This window comes from Artibeus jamaicensis, unplaced genomic scaffold (genome assembly GCF_021234435.1).
Source record: "Artibeus jamaicensis isolate MK-2021 breed Jamaican fruit bat unplaced genomic scaffold, CSHL_Jam_final contig_387, whole genome shotgun sequence".
Classification (NCBI taxonomy): Eukaryota; Metazoa; Chordata; class Mammalia; order Chiroptera; family Phyllostomidae; genus Artibeus; species Artibeus jamaicensis.
Window position 1 is genome coordinate 45,187,285 of NW_026521812.1, and position 27,748 is coordinate 45,215,032.

General features: G+C 39.8%; 1 protein-coding gene and 1 pseudogene across 2 annotated transcripts in view; one reads left to right on the forward strand and one right to left on the reverse strand.

The window, feature by feature from the left end:
- Positions 1-223: 223 nt before the first annotated feature.
- Positions 224-27,748, reverse strand: part of BCKDHB (branched chain keto acid dehydrogenase E1 subunit beta) — a 189,963-nt gene continuing 162,438 nt past the window's right edge. For both annotated transcript variants that reach the window (XM_053664756.1, XM_053664755.1), the window contains 2 exons: positions 2,048-2,196; positions 224-507 (listed from right to left, as the gene is read on the reverse strand). In XM_053664756.1, coding sequence (XP_053520731.1) covers positions 2,056-2,196 — 141 coding nt within the window. In that variant the 3' untranslated portion in view covers positions 224-507; positions 2,048-2,055. The remainder of the gene's footprint in view (positions 508-2,047; positions 2,197-27,748) is intronic.
- LOC119041799 (elongation factor 1-alpha 1-like) lies at positions 3,556-8,331 on the forward strand (annotated as a pseudogene).

Here is a 27,748-nt window from a genome sequence, read left to right on the forward strand (position 1 = left end):
AACATCCCAAGATCTTCCTAAAGCAGGTTTCTCTGAATCCCTTGCGCAAGAGGCAGGGGGTTGGGGGGGGGGAGTCAAAGCTCCCCCGCTGAGTCTCATTTCTTAAGAAACAGCTTAAAATTGGTATCTCAAAAGAGCAGCTTCGGGGTGGCGGGATTCATGTTCCCTTCATCTGCAATACAAATTCTTTTTACTAATGAAAAAAAGACACACAACCAGAAGACAGTATGACTTAGCTTTATTGAGTACTACCCACACCCAATATTTACAGATGTAATTAAATGGAGTTTATAAGACCATCATATGGAACACTTTCAAAAGTTAATCTAAAACACTCTAATGGAAACCAATTCATGTGTGTTAATACAATAATAACTAACTTATAATTTTCAGCCAATATCCATAATTCATTTCATAAAAACTCTTATTTTCAAGAAGAGATAAATCTGAGACAATATAAAAATTCAGAAAAATATTTCCATATCTAGTCATGATCTTCCAGGTTTTCTGTAAAAGAAATCAACAATAATTATAGACATTCTGGCCACTGTGAATTGAATACAGATTTTTCTTAATTGTATGACTACATTCTTCAATGTCATTTTAACTTTGGGTATAGAACACCTTGCATCTTTCACCATATTCTCACAATAGGCTCAATTTTCTCTTTGTTAAAAAAAAATACATTTCCAAAGGTAAAACCAGCACCTAAACACTACTTTCAAAGTAGCGACAAGCCATATGTCTGCATGTCCTTGTTCTGACTTTCCATTATGATGGTCCAGGGGAGGGAAGAGGATGGACAACAACATGAGGAAGGTCCCTAACCAGTCTCGAGTGTGACTTTACTGTAGAGGCCGACTGCTCTCACCGACACTGAGAGGACATCGGAAACCAAGCACCCACCTCTCCCTGTCAGAGAGAATACCGGGGGTGTGTGGCTAACGGCCTTACCAGTATTCTCAGAACAGAACTACAGAACACATGGTGAGGAGATCAGAGGGGCAGGAGGCAGCATTATTTTCTCTGCACAAAATGAAAGGTTCTCTCTGGTTTTAGGTGAGCTAGCTTTACTATCCATTCACAGAATAAAGGAATATAGTATTTCTTTTTTTAATTTTTTTATTATTGTTCAATTACAGTTGTCCCCATTTCCTCCCCATTATTCTCTCTGCCCTACCCACTCCCCACCTCCCACATTCAAATATGGTATTTATTACCTTTAAAAGGGATGGGCTGTATTATTACATGGCATTTAATTCCTATCTATGCATTTTAAATCATCTCAAAAATGTGAAAGACAAAGTGTGCCATGACAGCAACTTCCGGAGCATGGCACCTTCACACTGACTCAGCAGTGGGTAGCGCTGTCTGTTGTCACTAGACTAACCCTGCTGAAGAGGCATGTGAGCCCGACTTGGAAAACCGTAATGAATACAGGTCATTTATTACCCACCATTTAAAAACATTCACTTGCCAAAAAGATTCTTGAAGTGGTGGTGCTGGATCTTTTAGGTTTTTCTAAGTAAAAATTTCCTTTATACATAATGAATAGGTTTCCTGTTCAACAAACCTACTTTTTCAGATAACACAAAGGAAAATTTCAGAATACTATGAATGAATCGTTGTCAAAATCACTGGAGCCCAAATCAAAGGGCCATTTTTAAATAAATAAAGTTACCTCTATTTGTGAAGATTTTAAATAGCTGATAAAAATACACAGAAATAAGAGCAAAAGCTGGAGCAATGAAGTAAGGGGTATTTACAATGAACCCATAGCAGAAAACATCCTGATCTAATGATTATTCAATGTTAACAAATGCATGCACCTACTTTAGAGAGAGCACAGAAGACATATGCTTACTGTGTTTCTATTAAATGCAAATTTACTATAAATGTAAGGTTTTTTTTCCCCTAAAATACCCATTTTCACCTGGAAGTTGCCATTTACCAATATACAACACACTGAAGTCCGCTGTTCCTTGGGTAAACGAAACACTATTGTCGGGGACACACGCTAGCTTTCTCAAAACAAGGGCAGACTTACCTTTGGGGTCAATAGTTGATCATCTTTCGAAGGGCGTCGTAGCACTTCCATTTGTCTGGGATGTAGAACGGCTCAAAAATGTGAGGAAACGGGGTGTCGTACCCACACACTCTTGATATAGGGGCCTCCAGGTTCAGGAAGCACTCTTCCTACAAATAAGAACACGGACGGTTGGTTAACTTCAAGAAGAAATCTTTTTTCAGAGACAAAACATTCCTACTTAAAATACAATTCCATCCAAGAGCATGAAAATAAGCCCATTGTAACATGAAACAAGTAGGTTAAAAAAAGCAGGTGACACACAGCACGTTTGGCATGATCCAGTTTTACCTAAAATATGTTTTCATCTACGTATACGTATATTACACCTACATGCACGTCCACTGTTTACGCCAAACCGGATTCTACCAAACATGCTGTTCTACAAACACAAACGTAAGGCGTGACACAGTCGTAACAAGATGTTCACGGTGACTCTGCAGCCTGAAACCAGCGATGACGTGTTTTCTCTCGTTTCCTGTGTTTTTCAGATTTTATGTGTAATAACCATACTGGGAATGGCAGGAGGTGAGAAAAGACTCCTCTTTGTACTTTGTACATATTGTTGGGGTTTGTACAATATGGTGTTATTTCTGTAACTAAATGGCACTAAAATAAAGAGAAAGAGTGAAGAATTTTCTTATGTGAATAATAGTTACTATTTTATGGAATTAACAAACACAAATTTGTTATTTTATATGTAGCACTTCCTTAATGTGAGAACAGTTACTGTAAATTCTGCAGAATTAACACACTATACATAAGTATACAAAGTGTATTACAAAAATCATGGAAGATAATTCAAGGATATGGGTGATTATGATTCAATTTTATAAGGCTATCTGCTGACCAAATAAAACAGTTTGAAATTTTAACACTTTGTTTACTACAATGTATTAAAGAAATTTAAATTCTTCCTTTCATGAATTTGTGTTAAAACTTCTTTAAAACAATTGGAAATAGGGTGTCTGGGTCAAGCAGAGTTAACTTCCCACCGAACTGGTTCACATCCGAATGATCTGTGTGTGATTACTGTTTCTCTGGGCAACCATCAAAACAAGGCATCTTCGTTCTGCATCCGTTTTCTTCTTCATACAGAAGCTGTACACACACAGAAATACACTCACACAGTCTTAGAAAAATATTTGAATCTCACTGGCAGATTTGTAGATCAATGTACCTAATTTATCCTCCATGAAGCATACCTCTCTCTTCATTATATACCACATTATGACACAATAACTACAGACACCTGTGCTCTAAACTTTCAAGACAATCCAGATTAATCATCTTCTTTTCCATTAATCATATTCTTCTTTGTATCCCCCAAGCACACTCCTATTTTAAAAACTACATTTGATGATTTTCAATTCAGAAATAGTAATCCATGGAAAATTAAGAAAAAATAGCTCCCTAGCCCGTGGGGAAGAGTGGAGATTATAGGTAGTACATCCACCACAGGGGCTAAAATGGGAAGTGTCCGTTGCTGGTTTCTCTCCCTGGAAAGCCTGCTGTGGAAAACAATGGCAGGCGTGACGGTGATGTTCCAAAGCAGACCGCAGTGTAACAGGTAGGCCAGGGCAACGGGATAGAACCCCCACAGGTGCCAACAGAAACTATTCTCCAGCTATTTGTGGTCCAAAGTTTCACCCTGAATCCAGTGAAAAGGACTGAAAGTGAACCCTAAACCAGCTACATAGTATCTTCTCCGTCCCTTTTCTGGTGGTGTGTGCTTTTGCATAAACAATCAGGTATTTGAAGGAAAACATATTCCTTTCAAAAACCCTTGCATGAAATTCTATACATGCTATTTGCATTTATATCTGACCATGTCTTTTTGTAGCCATGAAAATTTTCTCTCTAAAATGTGTTAATAAGAGTAGGGACTGGTATGTCACTATCATATAGCATGTATAGTACTATAAATGAGTTCTATTTTATCTGTTTTAATCATTTTACAAATGCATGAGGTAGGTATCATTTTCCATTTCACAGATGAGGAAGCCAAGGTGAAGACACTGGCCCAAGGTCAAACAGATACAAACATAGCCAAGTAAGATTCCAACAAAGCCCATGTTCTTAGTCACTCTTCAGCAATTCTGAAGCACTACTGTTGAGAACAACAAGAAAAAATAGGAATAAATAAGAACAATGAAGTGCAACACAGGCTATGATTAAAGTTTTACAATAGAACCTGGAGAGGTACAATGGGTTCAGTTTGGTCTAAGAAGCCTCTTCTGCATTCATATGGAAGGTAGAAGCTAAGACGTGAAGAAACTGAAAACACATTTCAGCATGAAGTTAACACCCAGAGCAGTACACAGATGGTCTTGGGATCAGGCACCTCCTAGGCTATACCAAATAATTCAAAGCAGCATATCCCAAATTGTTTATATATTAGCCATCTGGCTTGCTATGCATATGATAACCAGAAAAGGAAGCAGACAATGCAGAATACCAATTTCAAGCAATAAAAATCATAGATCCAGGCAAAATGAGTTCTTTATTTGCCTTTTTTCTACAACAAAACAAAACAAATTAGTATCTTGTTGAAACTGCAGAGAACAGAGATCCTGAAAATTTTCTAGCAGTTAACAGAAGGTAAGTAAAAACAAAATATGATCCATTCTTAAGATAAATAAAATATTATTGATAAGTTTTTAAAAATCAACTATATTGCAATATTCCTATGTTTTGGTGAATGTAGTATCGGTAATATGTGTATATAAATATCATTTAACCCCATTTCCTGATTCAGATTTTAAGTGCATTGACCATAAATTCTCCTGTCACCATGTCACAGAAGTTACATCACTGAAGTGGGCCTCAGGCATTCCACACTGTGGCTTCAGTCACTCTCCACAAACCTTTTTGCTGTTTTATGGCAGGGCTGATAACATAATTGATGCAGCATGGAATTTGGAATTCTGCCTGAAGGGAACAGATGCTCTACTGTGACTTAACCACTCCTAGCCTCTGGTTGCTCAATAGCAAAATAAAAGTGCTTTCGATTCCGCTGTGGTATCTTCCTATTGTTTTGTAACACTATTGTTGCCTTGTGTGACACTATTGTTGCCTTGCCTAGCTGTTTTCCTAGACTGTGGAGCAGCATATGAGAAGTACCTAGTTTCATGCCTGACACATCACAGTGCTCAGCAACTGCTGAGGTTTTTTTTTCCTCTTACAATTTTCCAAGTTAGAATAAACACAAGGTAAATATTTGCAATGATAAACCAAATCATCATTGAAGACAAGATTCTGGTAACACAGAAGAGTCAACAGTGACAAGTAATATTCCTTGAAGCATAAAACCTGAACAGCTACTATTTACTGGACACTTTCTAAGCCTTAAAAAAAAAAAAAAAGGAACTACCAAACTAAGTTTAAGTGCTTTATCATGAAGGAGGGTGGAGACCACGGTCAACTGCAATGAAAGACAGGCCCAGTGCTGCCCCCTGCTGGGGAACAGGGACCTAGGCACTAATTACCAGTTCCTGAGGCTATAGTCAAGGACTATGGAAATGGTTTAAAAGTTCCTCCAAAATGAACATACTTTCCAAGCAGTGCTACTATAGAAAAGAGGCTCTCAGTCAGCTACCAAATGGTTACCAGTTGAAGTAGATAAATTAATGTAATCAAGGCATACATACCTCAAAAAATAAAGTCAAGAATAAAGACCATACAACATTATTTTATTTATTTGGCTTTTGTTTTTTAATTTCAGGTTCATTATTTCTTTCTAAGAACAATTTTGAAATAATTTTTATTCTGGTTTTCTGTGACAGAAAGTTAGTTGGATATAGCCCACTGTGCAAAAATATATATATCATCTTGAGTTGGAAAATTATGAAGCTTAAAGTGAGATAAGAAAAATTTAGGTATTTTATACATGTTCCTACTTTTTTACAGCTGATATTGGCTCATGAAATTCATTTCACTTTCCTGAAAAACTACTGAACTGATTTTTATAAACATTTAATGGAAAGTAAGAAAACAGGACACAGTAATGAGAAACACATCACAAGTCAAAATAGACATCATTCCCTATGGAATTATCTGATAAATCAGGATTGCACATTCCTCCTTGGAACCACAAGAAACATCAGTCTACAACTTATTTTCAAAGTAATAACTCAAAAAACTGATTTTAAGTTACTTTTCAAACAAAGCTCCAGGTTATATCATATAATTGTTATTATGCCACCGTAACACATTCAAACTATGAGAATTTATTTTTGTTTCCAAGGGGAGGGGTGTGGGAAAGTCCAAATAACCATAAATGTAATGAGCATTGAACAGGACATATAGATCACAAAATTATTTCTACTCTAAGAGAAAACATTAAGAAAGAAGTTCAAATGATTTGTGAACATGCTTAAAGCTAAATTTTAAAAAAGTTTTAACCTAAATTTCCAAATACCATTGGGTTCTTGTCTATTATTATTAATAAAACAACAATGGAGATTTTTCTTCTAAGTGCAATTTACAGTAGTTGTCTAGATATTACAATGATCAGTGCAAGAGTTAAATGCTAAACATATGAGACAACTAAATTAATATACTACAATGATGTATTTTTGATAGCTTTAAAGTCCACGAGCTTAGAAATTTATTTTTGATTATAAGTTGATTCATCCTAGTTATTTATGTAAGGTTAGACTTCCCCCCAGCTTCCAAATATTATCAGAGAATAATAGTTTTAAATTGACCCTGAAAACTTGCCCATAGCTAAAACATGAATTTTAGCTGATGAGAAAAAAAAATGATTCTGGTATCTTAAATCATAGTTTCCCAGCAAATGAGTCAAAGAAACCTGTAGCTTTGTCGCAGCGGCTTGCCACCAGAACACAGGTGTCATGAAAACCACCACTAAATCAGAGTCAAAACAGGAAAGGAAATGACTCATATCAACATCGTTGTCTCTGGTCACATAGATTCTGGCAAAATTGCTACCACTGGCCATCTGATCTACAAGTGTGCTGGGATCAACAAAACGACCACTGAAAAATTTGAGAAGGATGCTGCTGAGATGGGCAAGGGCTCTTCCAAGTATGCCTGGGTCTTGGATAAACTGAAAGCTGACCGTGAGTGTATCACCATTGGTATTTCCTTGGGGAAATTTGAGGCCAACAAGTACTGTGTGACCACCATTGATGCTCCAGGACATAGAAGCTTTATCAAAACCATGATTACAGGGACATCTCAGGGTGAGTGTGCTGTCCTGATTGTTGCTGCTGGTCTTAGTGAGTTTAAAGCAGGTATCTCCAAGAATGAGCAGACCCCTGGCATGCCTTTCAGGCTGACACACTGGGTGTGAAAGAGCTGATTGTATTAATTAGTATTAACAGAGTGGATTCCACTGAACCGCCCTACAGTCAGAAGAGATAAGAGGAAATTGTTAAAGAAGTCAGCACCTACATTATGAAAATTGGCTACAACCCTGACACAGGGGCATTTGTGCCAATTTTTGGTTGCAATGGTGACAACATGCTGGAGCCAAGAGCTCAGGGATGGAAAGGAAAGTCAGCCGTGAAAGTGACGGTAGAACCATAATGCTTGAAGCTCTGGATTGCATCCTGCCACCAACTCATCCAATTGACAAGCCCCTGCATCTGGGGGTATTGTTGACAAAATTGGTGGTATTGGTCCTGTCCCTGTGGGCCGAGTGGAGACTGGCGTTCTCAAACCTGGCATGGTGGTCACCTTTGCTCTAGTCAACATTATAGCTGAAATGTTGAAATGTACCATGAAGCTTTGAGTGAAGCTCTTCCTGGGAACAATGCAGGCTTCAATGTCAAGAACATGTCTGTCAAAGATGTTCATCGTGGCAATGTGCCTGGTGACAGCAAAAGTGACCCACCAATGGAAGCAGCTGGCTTCCCAGCTCAGGTGATAGCCCTGATCCATCAGGCCAACTCAGTGCTGGATGTGCACCTGTCCTGGACTGTCACACAGCCAGTACTGCTTGCAAGTTTGCTGAGCTGAAGAAGATGGATCGTTGTTCTGGGAACAAGCTGGAAGATGGCCCAAATCTTTTGAAACCTGGCGATGCTGCCATTGTTGACATGGTTCCTGGTTAGCCCATGTGTGTCGAAAGCTTTTCTGACTATCCTCCTCTGGGCCGCTTTGCTGTTTGTGTCATGAGACAAAGAGTTGCTATGGGTGTCATCAAAGCAGTAGACAAGAAAGCAGCCGGAGCTGCCAAAGTCACCGAGTCTGCCCAGAAAGCTCGGAAGGCTAAATAAATATTATGCCCTTAGTGGTAATATTATTATGCCCTATTGTGGTAATAAATATTATGCCCTATTACCACCTTAGTGGTAATCAGTGGTAGAACAGCCTCAGAACTGTTTATCTCAATTGGTTATCTAAGTTTAATAGTAAAAGGCAGGTTAATAATTATAATACATCATAAAACAAACCTTCAGAAGCAAAGGAGAATGTTTTGTGGACCAACTGTTTTGTTTTTGTGTATGGCAGTTTTTAAAGTCAATACTTTTTAAATAGAAACAACCTAACCAAAAATCTGCCACAGAAGTTTGCGACCCACTAAAACAAAGTTTCGTAAGGAAGGGGAAACCTGGTGAAGGCACTGTATCAGCAACTCCAAATCAACTTCATTACTGAATTAAATAAATATAGTTTTATTGATGATAATATATTTCATATAAACTAATGGTTTAAATATCATGCATCATATTTTTAAATAGAACTTAAAATATATATTAGTCTGTACCAATTTTCTATATAATGTAGGTCTATGAAATTAATTCTTCAGACAATTGAGTCCCTAATCTATCCCCGAACTAACAGAATGTTCCTCTAAACATTAGAGCTATGTTAATTTTATTTTTCTAGTACCACTCACATGAGATATGTTCAACAAAAACTTGTTATGAAGTTTCTCATTTTTAAAACACAGCTGAAACTATATAACTAAATAAAGCAGTATACATGTACGAATAATTTAATTTTATCCAGAGTTGTATAACATCTGAAACATTTTACTCAGGCCCAACTACTTCAGCAAAACTTCCATATATAATCATAATCTTGACTAAATTAAAAGCTGAGATTTTTATTACTGAACTTCATTGGAATGTTTTCAATGTCTGTCGACTTTATAAAAAATCCCATTTTTTCCTTTTTAATGCAAATTGCTGGAAATTTGTTATAAGTTTTGTTTTTTAAGCTTTTTTTCCCCAGCTACTTAAAGAATGAAACTGAATTCTCAATTAGGATTTTCATTTAAATTCAGATCCATTTTTAAAGTAGAAGCTTATTTTCTGAAGTTAGAAATATTATTTTTGATCTAAACAGTTTTCCTGGATACAGTCTGGCTACCTAAACAAAGTTGAAGGATGATATTAAAATATACATAGGAATGTTTCATTGTTCAGATTCAATAGTCATGCCAGAATGTAAGCATGGTAATGTGGGCTTAATCTATGAATCTCAATACATTAACTGTTTAAATTAAAGAACAAATGTCAATATCAAAATTTAACATTAACATCAATAATTTATAGTATAAATTGCTGTCTTTCAAAAATGATGATTTTATAAATTTCACTATATTTAAAATCAGAAATAAATGAAAGCAAGTGACAACTCAGTCCTGGAATTTATAATCCTATCTCAAATCACTGGCATTCCACCCAACCACTCGGGCTTTCCTGGTAAAATCTGTCCAGGTTGGTTCTGCCCTCGGACTTCCCCTGGACACAGCCTTGACGATGCCCCAAGGCTGCCTCACAGTTTCCACCTGAAGAGCAGTGAGTGCTGTAAAAAACAATGGAGAAAAAATCACCTTCTTGGTTAAATCTTCCTGCCACTCACTCTGTTTATGTGCTGCAATCAGTCTCCAACGATGTTCTGATGTTTTAAAAGTTCAAAGTTTAAAGTTTAAATTCTTTTGAGTTACATGATGGGCAAACTTTGACATTTAAAATGCACTGTGGCTCCGCTGCTTTTGTTAAAACAATTTATATTCAACAGTAGAAAAAAAGGCAGTGTTCTCAAATTTCCTCAGACCCTGAAGCTTCTTAAAATTTATAGTTCAAAATTCTTCCTATATAAGAAAGCATGAACGGCAGCAAAGTTTGAACGTGAAATTTCTTTAGAATGTGGACACGTAATGATAAATACAAGCGACTTGCAGCCCCGAGTCATCGCAGGAACAAATCGCTCTCTGTAAGGTAGGATTTTTTTTCTTGGCTTGGCACCAGGAAATTTAAAATAATCTGGTAGAGCAACATTTGATGATCCTACAAAGCATTCACTTTTTCTGCTTGTTTTTTTTCCCCCCATGAAATTCTTCGAATAGCATTGTAACACCACTGAATGGTGCTCGGAAGGCAGAAGAGAACCCTGCCTAAAGCAACCTGACAATTCCTTTGTCTTGTGACATAGAAAGCGTACCGGTATTATCTTAGAATTCGGGGGACTGAACCTGCACTAAAAAAAAATTGTTAGGATTTCTCACAATCTGTTTTTAAGTTTCAAGACCAATTACAAAATGAAACTACTAGATTAGAATGATTTCTCCCTACCTGGCACCATCTTTCTAAAACGTTTGAGAAGCTGCATTTAAAAAATAATGGGTATTTTCTATTTTACAGATGATATGCTTTTGCTGCAATATAGAGTTTTTTTATTACTGTTTCCTTCTGTTTAAAAATGTTTTTGATTTCTAGTTTGTCATTTAATTTATGTTTAAAAGAATGGTAAAAGAACTTGTTAAATAAGGCAAGGAAAAGGGAAAAAAATCAACTTTATCGACATAATGCCAAAATAGATGTGTTAATGTTTTTACTGAAATTAAACACATTTTTTAAAAAGTTAACAGTGGGTGTCATAGCAACACAGCCTTGAAGCTTGGTTTTGTTGAATGAATAAATCACGCCAACTTATTTTTCAGCAGTGCAAATCTGGTGCCTGGATCCCTGCAATTTTCCTAGAGAAATAAAAGCTCTGGGCTATCACCAGCAATTAGGGAAGATGTGGTCAGTCGTTCACTAGATTCCAGTGGCAGCTGCACTTCCGAAGTTTGATAATTAAACAAATTAACAATGCAAACATGTTTCTGACCTGAGTAATGGTGGCAATCTCTGACCAGAGTAAGGGAAGGCTTGTAAATGCTCTCACTATTTGGATGAGGATGACTTTTGCTAACATAATGAATTTGACCTAGTCATTAAATCTAGTAATTGTAATTATTATCTGTATCAAATTATAGTAAAATGCAGGATCCCAAATATATTTCCCTCTTCACTGTGTTGACATATCTATGTTTCTACCTGTGAAGGTGCTTAGTATTCCTTACATAGAAATTTTTCAGGTTAAATGTCTATGCATTTGCATATATACATTGTCACAAATTCAAGAATAGATATTTCGGAATTAGGAGGAGATTATATATATATATATAGCCCTCTGCCTTTGCTCCCCACGGTGGGTAGATTGTGTGCCGATAAGAGGAACAGAACCCAAGTCTGCGTGTATCGCATGCTCCACAAACAAACTTCTAATAAGCCTGATAAAAACCACAGATACACTAGGGAGGGGTGGTTAGAAACTGCGATTTAGTTCTGGATACCTTTATACTTTAGTGTAAAAATATAATATTAGCATTCCCAACAGTACTGTTATTAATACATTTAGATTAAATGTATACAGTTCATAAAAATGTCAATGTTCCATAGTTTATTTAGATGGACCAGAATATTAACTTACTTTTTCTTATCTACTTACTTGAGGCTGAACTATATCAACTCAATCTGACCCCTCAATTAGGAATCAGAGGCCAACATGAAAAGCAACGACTCTTTGAAAGAGGCCCCAGAAGTTTCCCGGTACGTCATATACCATGCGCAGTGATGTGCATAAGTACACATGGCCATCAACAAGCAATCCTGTGTTTAATCAACACATTCCAGCCAATGTCCCAAGAAACAACATGGCAGCCTACAGGGAAAAAAATGTATCTGTCCATATACCTACCCGTTCAGAGAAAGGCATAAGTGCAGGTATACAGGCAACAGGAAAGCCAATGTTCACTAAATAGTAACCAAAGAGATGTTCTTATTTAGTAATAAACAAGGGTAAGTATTTGTACAGCCTCAATTCATCCTTTCAGCAACTTTCTGTGAGGACACAGTGAGGTGCTGAGGCCACCCAAGTTTAAGGAGGTGCTCACAGTTTTGTTGGTATTTGAACCAGCTCTCCTGGTTAATCTTGAGTGTCACTGAGAAAGATCTAAGGTTAAATAGTGGGCCAAAGCATCTCGCTTAGATGCAAGGAAGTATTTAATGTTTATATCTAGTGCTCATTATCCTTGTGAAAGAAAAACTGATGGAACTGTTTGTTTTTAACCATTCCAATGAAGTTTTTTTATAACTTTAATGAAAAGCTTTAAAAATTATGCCACATCACTGGTTATACTGTGTGTCCTCCAGGCTACACTAGAAAAAGCTTGCACGCTGCACAAAAATGAGGGGTGGGCTTCATCTGGCCACAGACCAGAGCTTGCTAACCCTTGCCTTTGAGCAATCGTATACAATTACCAGTTTTTGTCCTCATTTTTCCAGAGGGAATGAACTAGGACTTAGGTCAAAGTCACGTAGCTTTAAATACATTTCTAGAATTCTTTCTCGTATTTCACAAGAGCCATGTAGCTCTCCCTCTCTCTGCTGTGCAGGTTTCTAGGAGGGGCAGGGGCAAAAGCAAAAAATAAACAAACAAAAAAACTTAGTATAGTGCCTCTTTTAAGGGGGAAGGGAAGAGAATAAATTTCAGATTAGAGTTACAGTAAGTTAGGCTGGGATTTATATTTGCTCCCTTTAGATACTTACTGGAGAGAAGATGAGCAGATGAGGGGAAGGCGGGACGTGGGCACCTTTTCCCTGTGTAATTACTGGCACCAGCCAGGGGGCAGGATGTGAGCCGTCACCTTCAGTTCCGAAGCTGTGAATACTTAGGAAAAACTGGATGTTCAAACTAAGGTAGACTGTAAGTTTCAACTTAAAAAGTCATTAACGTGTCCATCAGGAAATTAAGTGTTTCCTTTCATTTATTTCCTTATCTATAATAAACCTAGATGCATTGAGGTACTAAGTAATTTGACAGCTTTTTTGATTGATTAGAAAAATATTTTAAATAAACATAGGTTACAAGTTTTATCCTAGGCTTAAATTATGAAATTTAATCCTCTCCTCAGTTAACTCATTCTGTAGAACTCTAAAACTACACAAGAAAATCTCTGAAGTATTTAAAGAAATGTCATTTAAGGATAAAAGTTAAATTCGTTTTGTGAAATTAAAAACAACAGATAAGACTTGTAATGAAGTTAATCTTAAAATTTAAATTGAAGTGCGGCTCGGATTTCCCTGTCTCAGACACATTTGTCAGTTTCGGTCAGTGGTCACCGGCACACTCTCTCCAGCTGACCTGGGTGTTCACTGAATGCTGTGGGCTCTCGTGTTACAGGTGGGAAGCTGTTCACACACATATCAGTGCCACCAAGTGGACACGGCTGCGTGCAGAAGGGCCCATCCCCAAGCACGGAAGCAGACAGGTCCCAGGTGTCTGGACAAGCATTTCAGTCATCCCTGGGAAAGTATCACTTTTAAAAGCCTGATTAAAAATTATATATGTAAGTAATACATCTGGGTTATGATGCAGTACAATCGCATCAGTTTCAATCCCCAGTTCCCTAAATGCTCACGCATACATTTGATGTAACAAATCACCAACCCACAAGGATTTTCCTTAGGTTTCTTCAAATACTAATTATGTAGCAAATCTAATTAAATCCATATGATTCACTTCAGCAGTAGGTACTTCCGTTACTTCAGAACTGCCAAACTGGATCCGAAGTGTCTAGTGTCCCTGCAAAGCAATCATGCTGTGCACCAAACTGATAACCACTGCACACAGCTGCACAGCAAATGTGCAGTCTTGGTCCTGTAGATACAGTGTTCAGACAGCGAGTGGTCCTGCAAGCAATTTCGGATTTAGAACTACTGATGACAGGTTGATCTCACTGTAAAATGATTATTATACATGAGTATTAAGTCACTTGTTTTGCTCAGCTCGGCTTGTACAGATTTCTATATTGCTAGGATTTTCCTCTACTTCTCAACACTTGCTGAAACTCCGAAAACCCCAAATATTGATAAATACATTTGATCGGCATCTTGTTGAATTGCTTTTTAAGCTCTGCAGCTCACATGAAAAACAGTAAAGGTTGCTTGTGTGTTTGAGAACATTTATGAAATAATGAGCATGCAATATATTTGTATTTAACCTCATCCCCAAAGATAACCACATATGATATGTTTATTATAAGTGCTTTTCATGACAGAAGATAAGTGTGTAAACAAATCTATGGACAAATCTGAGCTACAGAAATTAAACTATTTTATCTCAGCAATTTAATATCTATGGAAGGAATTCTTTTCAGAGGTTCTCTCCAAACAGGGTGGGTTGACGGATGCTTAAGGCCATGACCGCATTCCCCCAGAGGCTGCTGGATTGCTATGGCAACTATTCTTTCCCTATCAATAAGCAGCAGCTCTAAACACTAATATTCTGGGGGGAAAAATAGGTTTCCTTTTCTGTGGCAATAACAATAGGAACTAGTTTCAAGACTACTATATATCACTTTTTGTGCAGAACTAACAGTATCTGCTAACTGAATTATTTCACTAGAATTCAGCTTCATAATAAATGCAAAATTAGTGAAATCGGTCATTGCAGTCTAGTTTCAAAACGAGGTAAAATCTGTGATGTAGTAATCCAAGAATGTTATGGCTGGAGTTCGTTTTGTGCGGAGGTCCAGACAGAATAAAACTCTCTAGAGAGCAAATGATACACATAAGAAGCAAAACTGACAACAAGAATCAACATATGCCTCCACACAGCTCTTGGAGTTTCTTGCATGTTTTCAATGGCTGTATTTCTTATCTGGGGTTGTTTCAAGATATCTAAGTATTACTGTGCAGAGTAATGAATAAATTGATTACATTTACTAAATATACCTCCTGCCTATTCAGGAAGGTATTTACCAGCTTTTAAAACCAACATTGCAGAGTCACATACACTGGCTTCACAGCCCACTGCATTAGAGGTGCGATGGCTGCTACAGAGTAGGCATGAATAAATAGTTGCCAACCAAACAACTCCAGGTTGGACTTATATACCGGTTCACTCCAGGACACTGATGACCTTAGTCACTGATGAGGCGAAAAATCAGCCGACAGAGGTGGGTCATGGAGGTATTTACTCCTTAGCAATTACTACGCACTGTCTCACTCATCCAGCAGCCTCCACACTGTTGTTGCCACTGTGATCCTGTCCCTCCCCTGGTTGGAAGTTTTCCCTGGCTCCCCAAAGCTTATTCTTCATTTACCCTTAATCTCCTCACAACCCAGGACAGACATGCACAGGCCCGCCTCTGTCAAAAAGCTCACTGTTTTATAACATAAATCACTCTTCTAAAACTCTGATTTTTCTATTCCCTGCTACCTTCGCATAGTCCACTTTTCAAATTCAGCTTAAAAACCCTTTTCCAGGAAGCCTTCAGGACCTCGATGTTGATTTTTTAAATATTCATTTATTCAATCATTTTTCAATCACGTATTTCAGACCCATGATGCCCCTACTTTCACAGAATTTTATATTCCAGTGGGGGATATGTATGATGTCCCAGACAGGACACCCACGGAGGTTTGCAGTGAGCAAAACAGAACTCAGCTGCACAGAATGCTACTTCTTGAGAAGGTGGCTCTGCCAGGTGACAAAATTAGTACAAAGGTACGGAGACAGCAAGGAGCCTGGTGTGGCCCAGGGGTGGAGAGGAGGCCCTGGAGCCCTGAGCACAGGCTGGGGTGAGAGCACCCAACAAAGGAGCAACAACAGAGCAACGGAAGGGATGGAAGGGACAACCAGGAGGCCAGCTGGCCAGGTGACCAGCCCCAACAGTGACAGATGGCTTTCATATTTTATATATCTACATGTCACAGAGCACATGCAAGAGCAGCTATGGAGAGTTACAAGATTTTCAAGGTGAACTTAGGGTTCATTTATAGGAAATCAGATATTATCATTAGAGACAAATACTAGGGTTGCTGAGAATCTTAGCGAGACATGAAACAATCCAGGGATAAGGGTAGTAAGTCAAAGTACACGACATGAGTGGATCACTTTTTTGTGTTATTTAGGAGAAATTATCATTTCATTTAGTGTAAAACATTTTGAGAGAAAAGATGGTGGCCAAGTAGGTGGAAGCGAAGTCTGCTTGCTCTTCTCCCTAACTCGGATACCTGGTTGATCTTCTGAAAAACTAATCATTCAGCGGGATCTTAGCTGGTATGAAGTTTGGCAGCCAAGGAGCACAAAGCAGGAGGTAAAGAGATTTTATAGGTTGAAGGGGAAGTACCCGGGGTGTGGCGCCTTAGGCCTTGAAGAACCTGGTCAGACATCTCAGCTCTGCCGCTCCTCCCCTCCCAGGGCAGAGAGCCCCAGAACTGAGCTTGGAGTGACTTGGACACACAAAGTTGGGGAGATCCAGGCCACACACACACATAGTGAGCAGCAGATCCATAGCTGCAGTGGACAACGCTGACCTGGAGAACGCCAGAGAGAGAGGGATTCTACCTGAGCCTGGGTCAGATGTAGACAGGCTGCAGCAAGCCTTGAGTGTGAGAGACTTTTGGCTTTTTGGAGAAGTGGTGTGTATGCGAAGCTAGACAGAGACTCATTGCTACAGTGAGAGTGCCTGGATTTTTTACAATGGGAGCTGAGGTGTTCTGGGCAGGGATCCCGTGCAATGCTGCTCTGCCAGCAATAGGAGAGAACTGAGGGTATGGTTTGCTCCCACTGAGTGTGGGTGGGCAGAGAGAGATCAGAAAGGTGCACAGCAAAGCGGATTTCTCGGCCCAGCCTGGTGCAGTTGGCAGGCCAGACACTGTGCAGAGTGGAGACTGAGTCTGCTACAATGACAGTGGTCTGGGAACTGGACAGGTGGGAGTAGAGCACCTGAGATTATTTATAGCCAGACAGAGTCACTTTCCCTGGGAAGACTGAACCTCCAAAGGGAAGGACACGCCCAGCCCCCACATCCTGCAGGATTGCAAGCATGAGGCTCAAGAACACCCTGCAGTGTGCGTATATGCAAGAGGAAGACAGAAAAAGAAATGCTTAAAGGGCCCATTCTGAACTTCTCTCAGGGAGACAAAATACACGGTTCCTACAGCCCTATTCCACTGAGGCCAGTAAGGCAAAGGAGATCAGAAATCAGTGCAGCAAGGGGGAATCAGGGCCCTGCCCAGCCTTGGCTCACAGACAGAGCTGCCAGCACCACAAACGCAGAAAAGAGCTGACCCTCTTACACAGATTGGCCCCTGCCTTGAAATGGACAGCTAATTCAGCAGAAACTATACATTATTGGAAATAAGCTGGGACAGATCAAGATGGGTGGTGCAGGAGGCAAGGGGAACACACCCATGAATTTCCCAGAAGACTGCACAGTGTCCAAGGGAGACACAGGGGTCCCACCTCCCAAACACAGCAGAAGCCACCCTGAGAGGCAGGTGAAGGTGATAGAGGTGGTTCTGCTGGAAGTTGGACGACCCACCCTGGGACCGTGAGTTGAGAAAAAAACAGAGGCGGAGCCAAAAAGAGAAGACAGAAGGCTAATGTGCCAAACCCTGCTTAGACAAGTTCCACCTTGCTCCTCTTCAGAATTTGTGTTCTTTTTGTTCTTTCACATAACTTTTTAAAGACTTCTTCTTTTGCATCAATTGTATTCCAACTAATTCACGGTTCTTTGTCTTTTATTTCTTATTGTTTTAATTTAGATTTTCTATTTTTTAGTTTATTTTTATTTCAAATCTCACATTTTACTCTGACCTTGTCTTACTCCATTTTGCCTTCTTCGTGCCCTTTCTTATTTTTGCTGTAAATCTTATTCTCCTCCAAGCTATGCCTTATTCCTATTCCTTACTCTTCCTATTTCTCTTCACTCTGTCCTCTCAAAATCATTCTTTCTTCCTTTAGTTAGCTCTCATTCTTTTTCTCATTACAAGAAAGAAGAACAAAGTAGGAGGGATCACAATCTGATATCAAACTATATTACAAGGCCACTGTAGTCAAAACAGTCTGGTACTTGCATAAGAACAGACACATAGATAATGGAACAGAATAGTGAGCCCAGAAATAAACCCATGTCGCTATGTTCAATTAATATTTGATGAAGGGAGCAGCAGCGTGCAATGGAGCAAATACAGCCTCCTCAATAAATGGTGTTGGGAGAACTGGGCAGATACATGCAAAAGAATGAAACTATATCACTAACTTACACCATACACCAGAATAAACTCAAAATGGATAAAAGACTTGTATATAAGTCATGATATGACAAAAATACTAGCATACAACACAGGCAGTAAAACTTCAGATATTCCATGTAGCAATACATTTGCTGATATATCTCCTAGAGCAAGGGAAATAAAGGAAAAAAATTAACAAATAAGACTACATCAAACTAAAAAGCTTCTGCATGGCTAAAGAAACCATCACCAAAATGAAAAGGGAACCAACCACATGGGAGAACGCCAATGATACATCAGACAAGGGTTTAATCTTCAATATATACAAAGAACTCATACCACTCAATAGCAGGAAGACAAACAATCCAATTAAAAAATGGGCAAAGGACCTGCAGAGACACTTCTCCATGCAGGACATAGAGGGGGCCCATACACCTATAAAAAGATGACCGTCATCACTAGCCATCAGAGAAATGCAATTCAAACCACAATGAGATATTACCTCACACCAGTCAGAATGGCAATCATTAAAAAATCAACAAACAACAAGTGCTGGCAAAGATGTGGAGAAGAGGGAACCCTAGTGCACTGTTGGTGGGGATGCAGACTGGTTCAGCCAGTGTGGAAAACAGCATGGAATTTCCTCAAAAAAACAAAAAATGGAACTGTCTTTTGACCCAGCAATTCTACTGCTGAGACTATACCCTAAGAAGATCAAAACACCAATTCAAAAGAACTTATGCACCCCTACATTAATAGCAGGGCTAGATACAACAGCCAAGTGCTGGAAACAGCCTAAGTGTCCATCAGTAAATGAGTGGATGAGAAAAACTGTGGTACATTCCATTACACAATGGAATACTATGCAGCAAAAAGCAAGAAACCCTACCTTTTGTGACAGCGTGGATAGAGCTAGAGAATATTATGCTATATGAAATAAGCCAGTTGGTGAAAGACAAATAGCATATGATCTCACATATAAGCAAAATCTTGAACAAAATAAACTAATGAACAAAACTGAACCATAGGCATGGAAACATGGAACAGACTTACAGTAACTAGAAGGGAGGTGGGAGGGGGACATGGTGGAAATAAGAGGAAGGGAGCAGTCAAAGAACATGTATGAATGACTTACAGACATGGACAATAGTGTGGGAACTGACAGCAAGAGCAGGGGGTGGGATGGGTGGAGGATGGCAAAGGGGAAAATTTGGGGGCAACTGTAATACAATAACAATAAAAAATGATTAAAATAACTTAAATAATCAATACTTTTGAGGAAGTTAGAAAAAACAGAAATTTTGAAATTAGAAGTATTTTACTATAATTTATGGCTAAATGGAATCCTTTCTTGGCTAGTATTCAAATATATTGTCTAGTAATCAGTCTACTTATTACCATAGCCACAGTATCGCAATGATAATATCAATTTCCCATATACTCATACTACTATATATTTCATCTTCTTATTCTTATGTATGCATCTCTCTCAGTGGTTTCTTATAATTATGTATTGTAAAGAAAAAGGCTCAAAATTGAGTAACCTAGCAACAGGCACAAAGATTATATTTTTAAAAATGGTATCTATTGTTCCTTTCACAAGGAGTAGAAATTCACTGCACACAGAAACAGGATTTCGTAGTCTTAGGGGCCGTAGAGAAAACCCTCCCTGCTCATTCACGTCCTGTCTTTGTTGTCAATCACCAAGGCTGATTACAATATCACAAACTTCTGAGCTAGTCCCCTGATAATTTTCCTACCCAGCAACTTGGGGTGATTGTGTGGAAATCTATAAATGAAAGCAAAATATAACTAGAAAATGTCCTATGTACCCAACTATACAAAGTTCAGAACGGTATATTTGTATCTGCTTAGCATTTATTTTAATTCTGATTTATAAAAATTCAGATTATTTAAAAGTTCTGTTATTTGGAATTATTAATTGGAATCTCTACATACAGACTAATTTCTTAGAAAGTTAAAGTAAAATCCAACCCATTATCTTTTCATGTTGTGAAACAGTGTTTCCTTTGTAAAAATCGATTCCTTTGTGTTTCAGAGTCATACTGTACTAGCAAGTAGAGCACTTGGGTCCTCGTCCTGAATCCCTCATCCGCTAGGTAGGAGACCTGACAGTGCGGCTCTGGCTTTTCTATTCAATCATCCACACTACCGGTGGGCACTGATCAGCATGATAATAAAGGAAATCGAACTCCAGCTGATGAAAGGGTAAATGCCCTTCCTGACTCCCTGTAGAAGAAGTCATCCTGGCGTACAATGTCTGGCACACAGCAGTGAGTCTGAGGTTGACCTGAAAAATTCCTGTTTTCACTTATCTTAATATCTCTCAAGCTGGGAGGAAGGCAAGGGCTTGAGAGTCATTAGCTCTTCAGTACAGATAACAAATGCCAGGAGATTTTGAACAAAAAAGAATTTCAGCCCTGAATTCCTGACAAAGCTAAAACTCAGGAGGTTGTCAGCTAACCATTTTGACACACAAATAGCAAAAAAAAAATGACAAAATACAGATGGCCCCAGAACCAAAACAAAATAAACTCATAATAACAAAAAAAAAGGAAGAGAGAGAAAGAATGAAAGAGGAAAGAAACAAAAGAAACCTAAGGATCTTAAGAAGTTACAAAAAGCTTTTTGTTTAAGGTTAATTCTGATTAAATAATGAAGGGGGCTAATATCATTGTAATGACATTAAGATGGTATAGGGAAATGTGGTACTCATATCCTCCCACAACCACATCAAAATTATAACTAAATTACAGAAAAGCACCCTTCAGAACCGCCTGAAATCTAGCTGAAGGGAAGTTCCACAATTAGGGATTTGAAGAAGAAGCCACATTGAGGCTGGTAGAAGAGGCAAAGATGCTTAACTGGCTGGTCCCACAGCCACGTGAGGTGGGTAAAAACTGGGAGGAATATCTTGGCTCTGGAGGTTTCCCTGGAGGAGCAAGAGGTCTCAGAGCCCAAGGTTTCAGGGCTGGGCAGAGAAGTTTCCATAGCTTCTGGCTGTAAAAACCAGCAGGGATTGAGGCAGAGGAAGAAAAGGGGTCAGGAGCTCCAGGCAGTTCCTCTTAAAGGGGCACACACACAGACTTACTGAGGGACTCACTCCCTCTGAGCTCCATCATTGGAGTAGCAGATCAAAAGGCAACAGGGACATACAGGGAAAAACTGAATCGGCTGGCATCAGGACAGGGGCTGAGGGGCAGCATTCAGCCATACAACTGCACTGGCAGAAGCCACTGCTCCTTTTCTGGGAGCCCCTTATAGAGCTGGCAGGCAGGCACCATATCTGTATCTCCATCCACCTGGTTCTCACTGTCTGTCACACCCTGGTGATTCTGAGACTCCACCCCACCAAATTTTGGGTGTTTCCTATGAATGGACTATCTTGAGTTATGCTTTAGACTTTCCTAAAATCTCTCATACAAGTAGCATCTGGCCTCCGCATGTCACATACCTCTAGATAAGTGGCCCTAAGCCTGATCCTAGTGGCAGCCAGCCTTAGTTCACAGCTTGGCCTCTCCTGGTCACCTCCAAGCCCAGTACTAGTAGCTGCCACCTGCAGATCTCTCTGCAGCTCATGCCAGGTGGCCCAGGGCAGAACACAGGCTGCAGCTGACCTTGACCTGCACTTCCCAAAAGGCCCTAGAGCCAGTGTACCTGGTAGACAGCTTCAGACTACATAAAAGCACCACCCATCACTTCCACAAGCAATATATTCAAGGGGTGGACTCAGTAGCACCAGAGCCCTGCTAAAGTAAGGCCTGCTCTGTGGGGTGAGCCTCAGCACAACTGATCCTCCATGGTGGGGTTTCAGCCATTCCTTACAGCCAATCAACTTGGGGGTAAATACCTTCCATTGATGCCAACAGCAATCAGGGCTCAACTACAATAAAAGGGGTGTAAACAGCCCATACGGAGACAGAAGGTGGTGGCAGGGTGCACATGGAATGTCCAGCTCAGGTAACTGGGGAAGCTGTTTAAGGTCCCTATATGTCACCTACTACATAAAGCCATTCTACCAAACCCGAGAGAACTAGCACCTCTACTTAATACAAAAAATCAAACATAAGGAGGCTGCCAAAATGAGGAAACAAAGAAACATGGCCCAAATGAAAGAACAGAACAACTCCCCCTAAAAAAAAACTGAACACAAATGGAGACAAGCATCAACTATATGCAGAGTTCAAAAGTATGGTTATCAGGATGCTCAATGAACTTAGGGTGAAACTCAACAACATGAAAAGGACACAGAAACCATAAAAAGGAACCAGTCAGAAATGGAGGATACACTAACTGAAATGAAGAATAATTTAAAGGGAATCAAGAGTACAGCTGATAAAGCTGAGAATATAGTTGGAATATAAGGAAGCAAAAATCACCTAACTGGAAGAGCAAAAAAAGAAAAAGAAAAAGAAAACAAAAGTAGCATAAGAAGCCTCTGGTACAGTTTCAAGCATATGAACATTTGCATCATATGGGTGCCAGAAGAAGACAGAGAGCAAGAAATTGAAAACCTATTTGAAAAAATAATGATGAAATTTCCCTAACATGGTGAAGGAAATACACATACAAGTCCAGGAAGCACAAAGAGTCTCAAATAAGATGAACCCCAAGAGGCCCATACCCAGACACATCATAATCAAAATGCAAAAGGTTAAAGAAAAAGAATCTTAAAAGCAGTAAGAGAAATGCAGTTAGTTACCTGCAAGGCAGTTCCAATAGGCTGTCAGCTGATTTCTCAACAGAAACTTTGCAGGCCAGAAAGGAATGGCACAGAATATTCAAAGTGATGAAACACAGGAAGATTACTCTACCCAGCAGAGCTATCACTTAGAATCGAAGGACAGATAAAGAACTCCCCAGACAAGAAAAGCTAAAGGAATTCATCACCACCAAAACAGTATTAAATGAAATGTTAGAGTCTTATTTAAGAAAAAAAAGCAAAAAATAATTTAAAAATGTGAACAATAAAATGTCAATAAATTCATATCTATAAAGAACTGAATCTAAAAAACAAATGAACAAGCAGAACAGAAACAGACTCACAGATACAGAGAACATTTTGACAGTTGAAAAAAATTACATAAGAGCTGGCTATACTGGTGAAAAAAACTCGTCACTATAAACAAAACAGGGATAAACGATATCCCTATTAGGGAAGTGTGAGAATCTCTTTAATAGTCAGTGATGGCAGGAAAGTGTTGTTTCTTTGGTAATAACCCAAAACATTTGACTCCTGGGCTTAAAAGGTAAAAACCATCTTCTCAAAGGAAGATCAGAATCTCCAGGAAACAGTAAGATTTAAGATTTAGTTAAGGTGGCACAGGACAGACTAGAAGCAATATTTGTAAACTACATATCTGGCAGGTCACTATATATCACAACATATGTAAACAATCCTCAAAATTGAACAGTTAAAAAAAGAAATGATCTCATTAAGAAAACAGGCAAAAGACTGAAACAGGCATTTCACCAAAGAGGAGAGAGATGGCAAAACTACGTAAAAAGAAGTTTAACACTATTAGCTAACAAGGAAATGAAAAAGAAAACCACAATGATATATCACTACAAACCCAGTGGAACAGAAAAACAATGACCGTGTGTGGGGGCGACCTCTCTGCGAGGTCTCCCTGGTGCCACGGACACGCATGAGTGAGTAAATATGGCCAAGACAAGATGAGATCTGTTTGGGGATGGAGGAGTGGGCTGTGGCCAGTTTCTCTGGGGAGAAAGAGGCCAGCAGCAGCTAGTTTCTCCGAGGATAAAAATGCCTCGAGGGCCTTCTTCCATAGCCTTTTATTGGGTTGTAATACACAGGAGTACAGGGCAGCAAGGATCAAACAGTAGATAACACTTCAAAGAGATTTGAGGGTTTCAGTCTGAGTGAGTGTCTGTCAGGAAGAGAGTTGCACAAACTTTGGGAGACATACTCATTTCCTCTTGGACCTTTATCATATGAATGAAAGGACTCTTAGCAGAGCAGATTTCGCAGGTTTATGAGCAAGTCTTTGTGGTGCCAGATTTTTCCCCAGGGCACGCTCTGGCCAGACAAGGAGCCGCACCCCTCCCCATCAGGTATTCAGGCTTCAGGGGATTAGAGGCAGGAAGCGCTTCTCCCAGAAAACACGGGGACTCGGGCTTTGACAAAGCCGGGGGGCGAGAGTCCATTGCTCTCTGTTGCAGCCCCTCGAGTCCTTCCATGAAGGCCTCCCAGGTGATCAAGTCTGGCTTAGGTTGCCCCCCCGCTGTGAGGGGTCTTACCCGTCATTGACTTCCGACCAAACTCTGGGGGCAGGGAGAGGAACTGAGGCAGCGTTTGCTACCAGAGACAGGCTTTGTCTCCTGTGGCTCGCATTCCAGAGGTCGTCTCTCGCCCTTAGCCACAAGGGGTAGAGATACAGTTCCTAAAACTAGGCAGAGCGGTCTACAACAACCGTGACAATGCTAAACTCAGGAGAGTGTGGAGATCTTGCGTACACTAGTGGAAGGTGTGTAAAATGGTACAGCCACTCTGGAAAACAGTTTAGCAGTTTCTTATAAAACCAAAGATGAATGTACCATATGACCCAGCAATTTCACACTCGGGCACTTATCCCGCAGAAATGAAAACTTACACCCACATAAAAATGTGTACAGAAATACAACAGCTTTTACATAATAGCAAAAACTGAAAACAAATCAAATGCCCTTCAATGGGAGAATGGCTAAAAAATTGTCGTATATGCATACCAACCATGAATAACTAATTAGCCATAAAAAGGAACAAACTATCGACACTTATACAACCTGGATAGAGTGGAAGGGCATTATGATTGGTGAAAAAAATCTCAAAAAGTAACATACTGTATGACTCCATATACATATAAGCATCCTTGAAATGACAGAACTACAGAGATGGATAAAAGATCTAGATGCAAGGAACTAGATCGAGAAGGTGTATCCTCATGACTTCACCACACACCCACTGATGCAATACAACCAGAAGACTACGAGGTTCCTTTGACAGCTAGAGGCAACTCCAGAACCATAAATAAGAAAAAAGCCAGCCTGAATCAAGGCGTTTGCTACATATAATGATGGCATAAAAGTAATGAGTAATTCAAGACAGATCATGATGATAAATGCTGACAGTGATACATTACAATATTATTAAATGTTTTCTGTATGCTGGATACCATTCTGACAGTTTAGCATTATTAACTTATTCAAACAGTACAATAGCGCGGGAGTTGGGGACCACCAACGGAAAAATTGAGAACAGAGATAAGAAATGTGTGGAAGACCACACTGTTGGTAAGGTGTCAGCCAGTACTGTGGCTCTCGCTGGTTTCTTTTTTAAAGTAAGGAGTGAGAAAGAGAAGAAAAATGCAGACTGTGACATGTAATTCTTTTCCACATAAAAAAAAAATTCCACAAGCGCAGCTCTTTCCATAGACTGAGTGAAAGCAGAAGAGTTCTCTGGTTAGCGTGCTCTCGCAATCTGCTGCCCAGCCCAGCTGCCTCTGGACGACGTCCTCTGAAGCCCCCAGGGAGCCCCGAGGGCCCACCTTCCCTGCGCTCCCGTGATGACACACAGGCACACACACACAAACACACACATCTAGACACACCCATCCTGCACACAGCAATGATCATACTGTGTGTCTGACTCCTTGTTAGACTGTTAGCTTCTTGAGAACAAGAGCCACATCTTTTTATCTGATTATCCTTATACTGTGTACAATTAAAGGATTAACTAATCAAGTTTCTTGTCTGGTTTTAGGAGCCTGAAGCTGCTCTTTGTGGAGAAAAGCTGCAGTGGGAAGGAAGAGGAGGTGATGGCACGGTGGATCACTGCCCAGACACCTGCGCATGCTGGGATCAGACGGCCATTTCTACGAAGTACAGTGCACACTCTGACATGGGGAGTTGAGGAAAGTTGCAGGGAAAACACTGGCTGGAGGGTAAAGGACTGAGTGTATCAAGCATCTCAAAACAAGTCGTAGAGTTGCTGGAGGTGGAGGAAAGCAGAGGAAGAAACGGCCGAAAATTCAGTCTGGTAAATGGAAGGGAAACAGCCTGAGAAGCCCTGGTCTGGAGCCAGGTGCACTGGGCTTTGTGCTTTTAAAATGACCATATCCTGGGCCCACGGTGGAGGGGTGGGTGGTCTCCTTCAAGTTCTCAGAGTAACAGAAAAAATCTCCATTCAAAAAAGAGGAGATTGTGGTACGAAGAATAATTGCCCTGAAAAATGCCCAGGTCCTAATCCCCAGCAAGAGTAAATTTATTACCTCTCACAGCAAAAGGAACTTGGCAGGTGTGATTAAGATTAAAGACCTTCATATGAGAAAACCACACAGGATCATCTAGGCGGGCCCCATCTAATTACATGTCCACTTAAATTTAGAAACCTTCCCCAGCTGTGGTCAGTGAAGGGCGATGTGACTGTGGAAGGAGGCGAAGAGAAGCAGTGTTGCTGGCTTTGCGGAGAGAGCACAGGTGTCAAACTCATTTTCACTGGGGGCCACATCAGCCTCGAGGTTGCCTTCAAAGGGCCGAATGTGATTTCAACTCCTTAACGGTTAAGGAGTAGTTACATTTATACAGTCCTAAAATTATTTTAGCCCTTTGAAAGCAACCTCGAGGCTCATATGGCCCCCCATGAAAATGAGTTTGACACCCCTGAGATGGAGAGAGCACCATGAACCCAGAAATGTAAGCTGCCTCTAGCAGCTAGAAAAGGCTAGGAAGACCCCCTGGAGTCCTCCGGAAAGGAACTTTACCCCGAGGAAACCTTGGTTTTAGACCAGTGAGACATGTGCCAGGCTCCAGACCTACAGAACTATGAAATAATACACCTGTGTTAAGCCACTAAGTTTGTGGTAATTTGTTATGGCAGCAATAAAAAATTTATATAGGGAACTTCAAATTCTAGGTCAATTCTGCCCCCTGTGAGTGGAGGGGAAAAAAACAATAGGCTCTGTGTGTGTGTGTGTGTGTGTGTGTGTGTGTGAGAGAGAGAGAGAGAGAGAGAGAGAGAGAGAGAGAGAGAACGCCCAGCCAGAGAGGAAGATCATTATCTGACCCTGACAGCTTAAGGAAGGCTGAACAGGATGAAAGGGAAAATTTTTTTAAAGAATTAGAGTAAACCTAGGAGAGAATGCCTAATGTAAAAGGTTGATATGGTAAATCTTGTTTATCTTCGGGGAAATGCTGTTCTAATTCTAAACCTCACCCCAAGATTTTCTTTTGGGAAGAGCAAACTTGGAACATCTAAAAGCAAACAGAATAAAAGCCACACTGTTTGGTGCTCCTAAACGGTGTTTGCCCT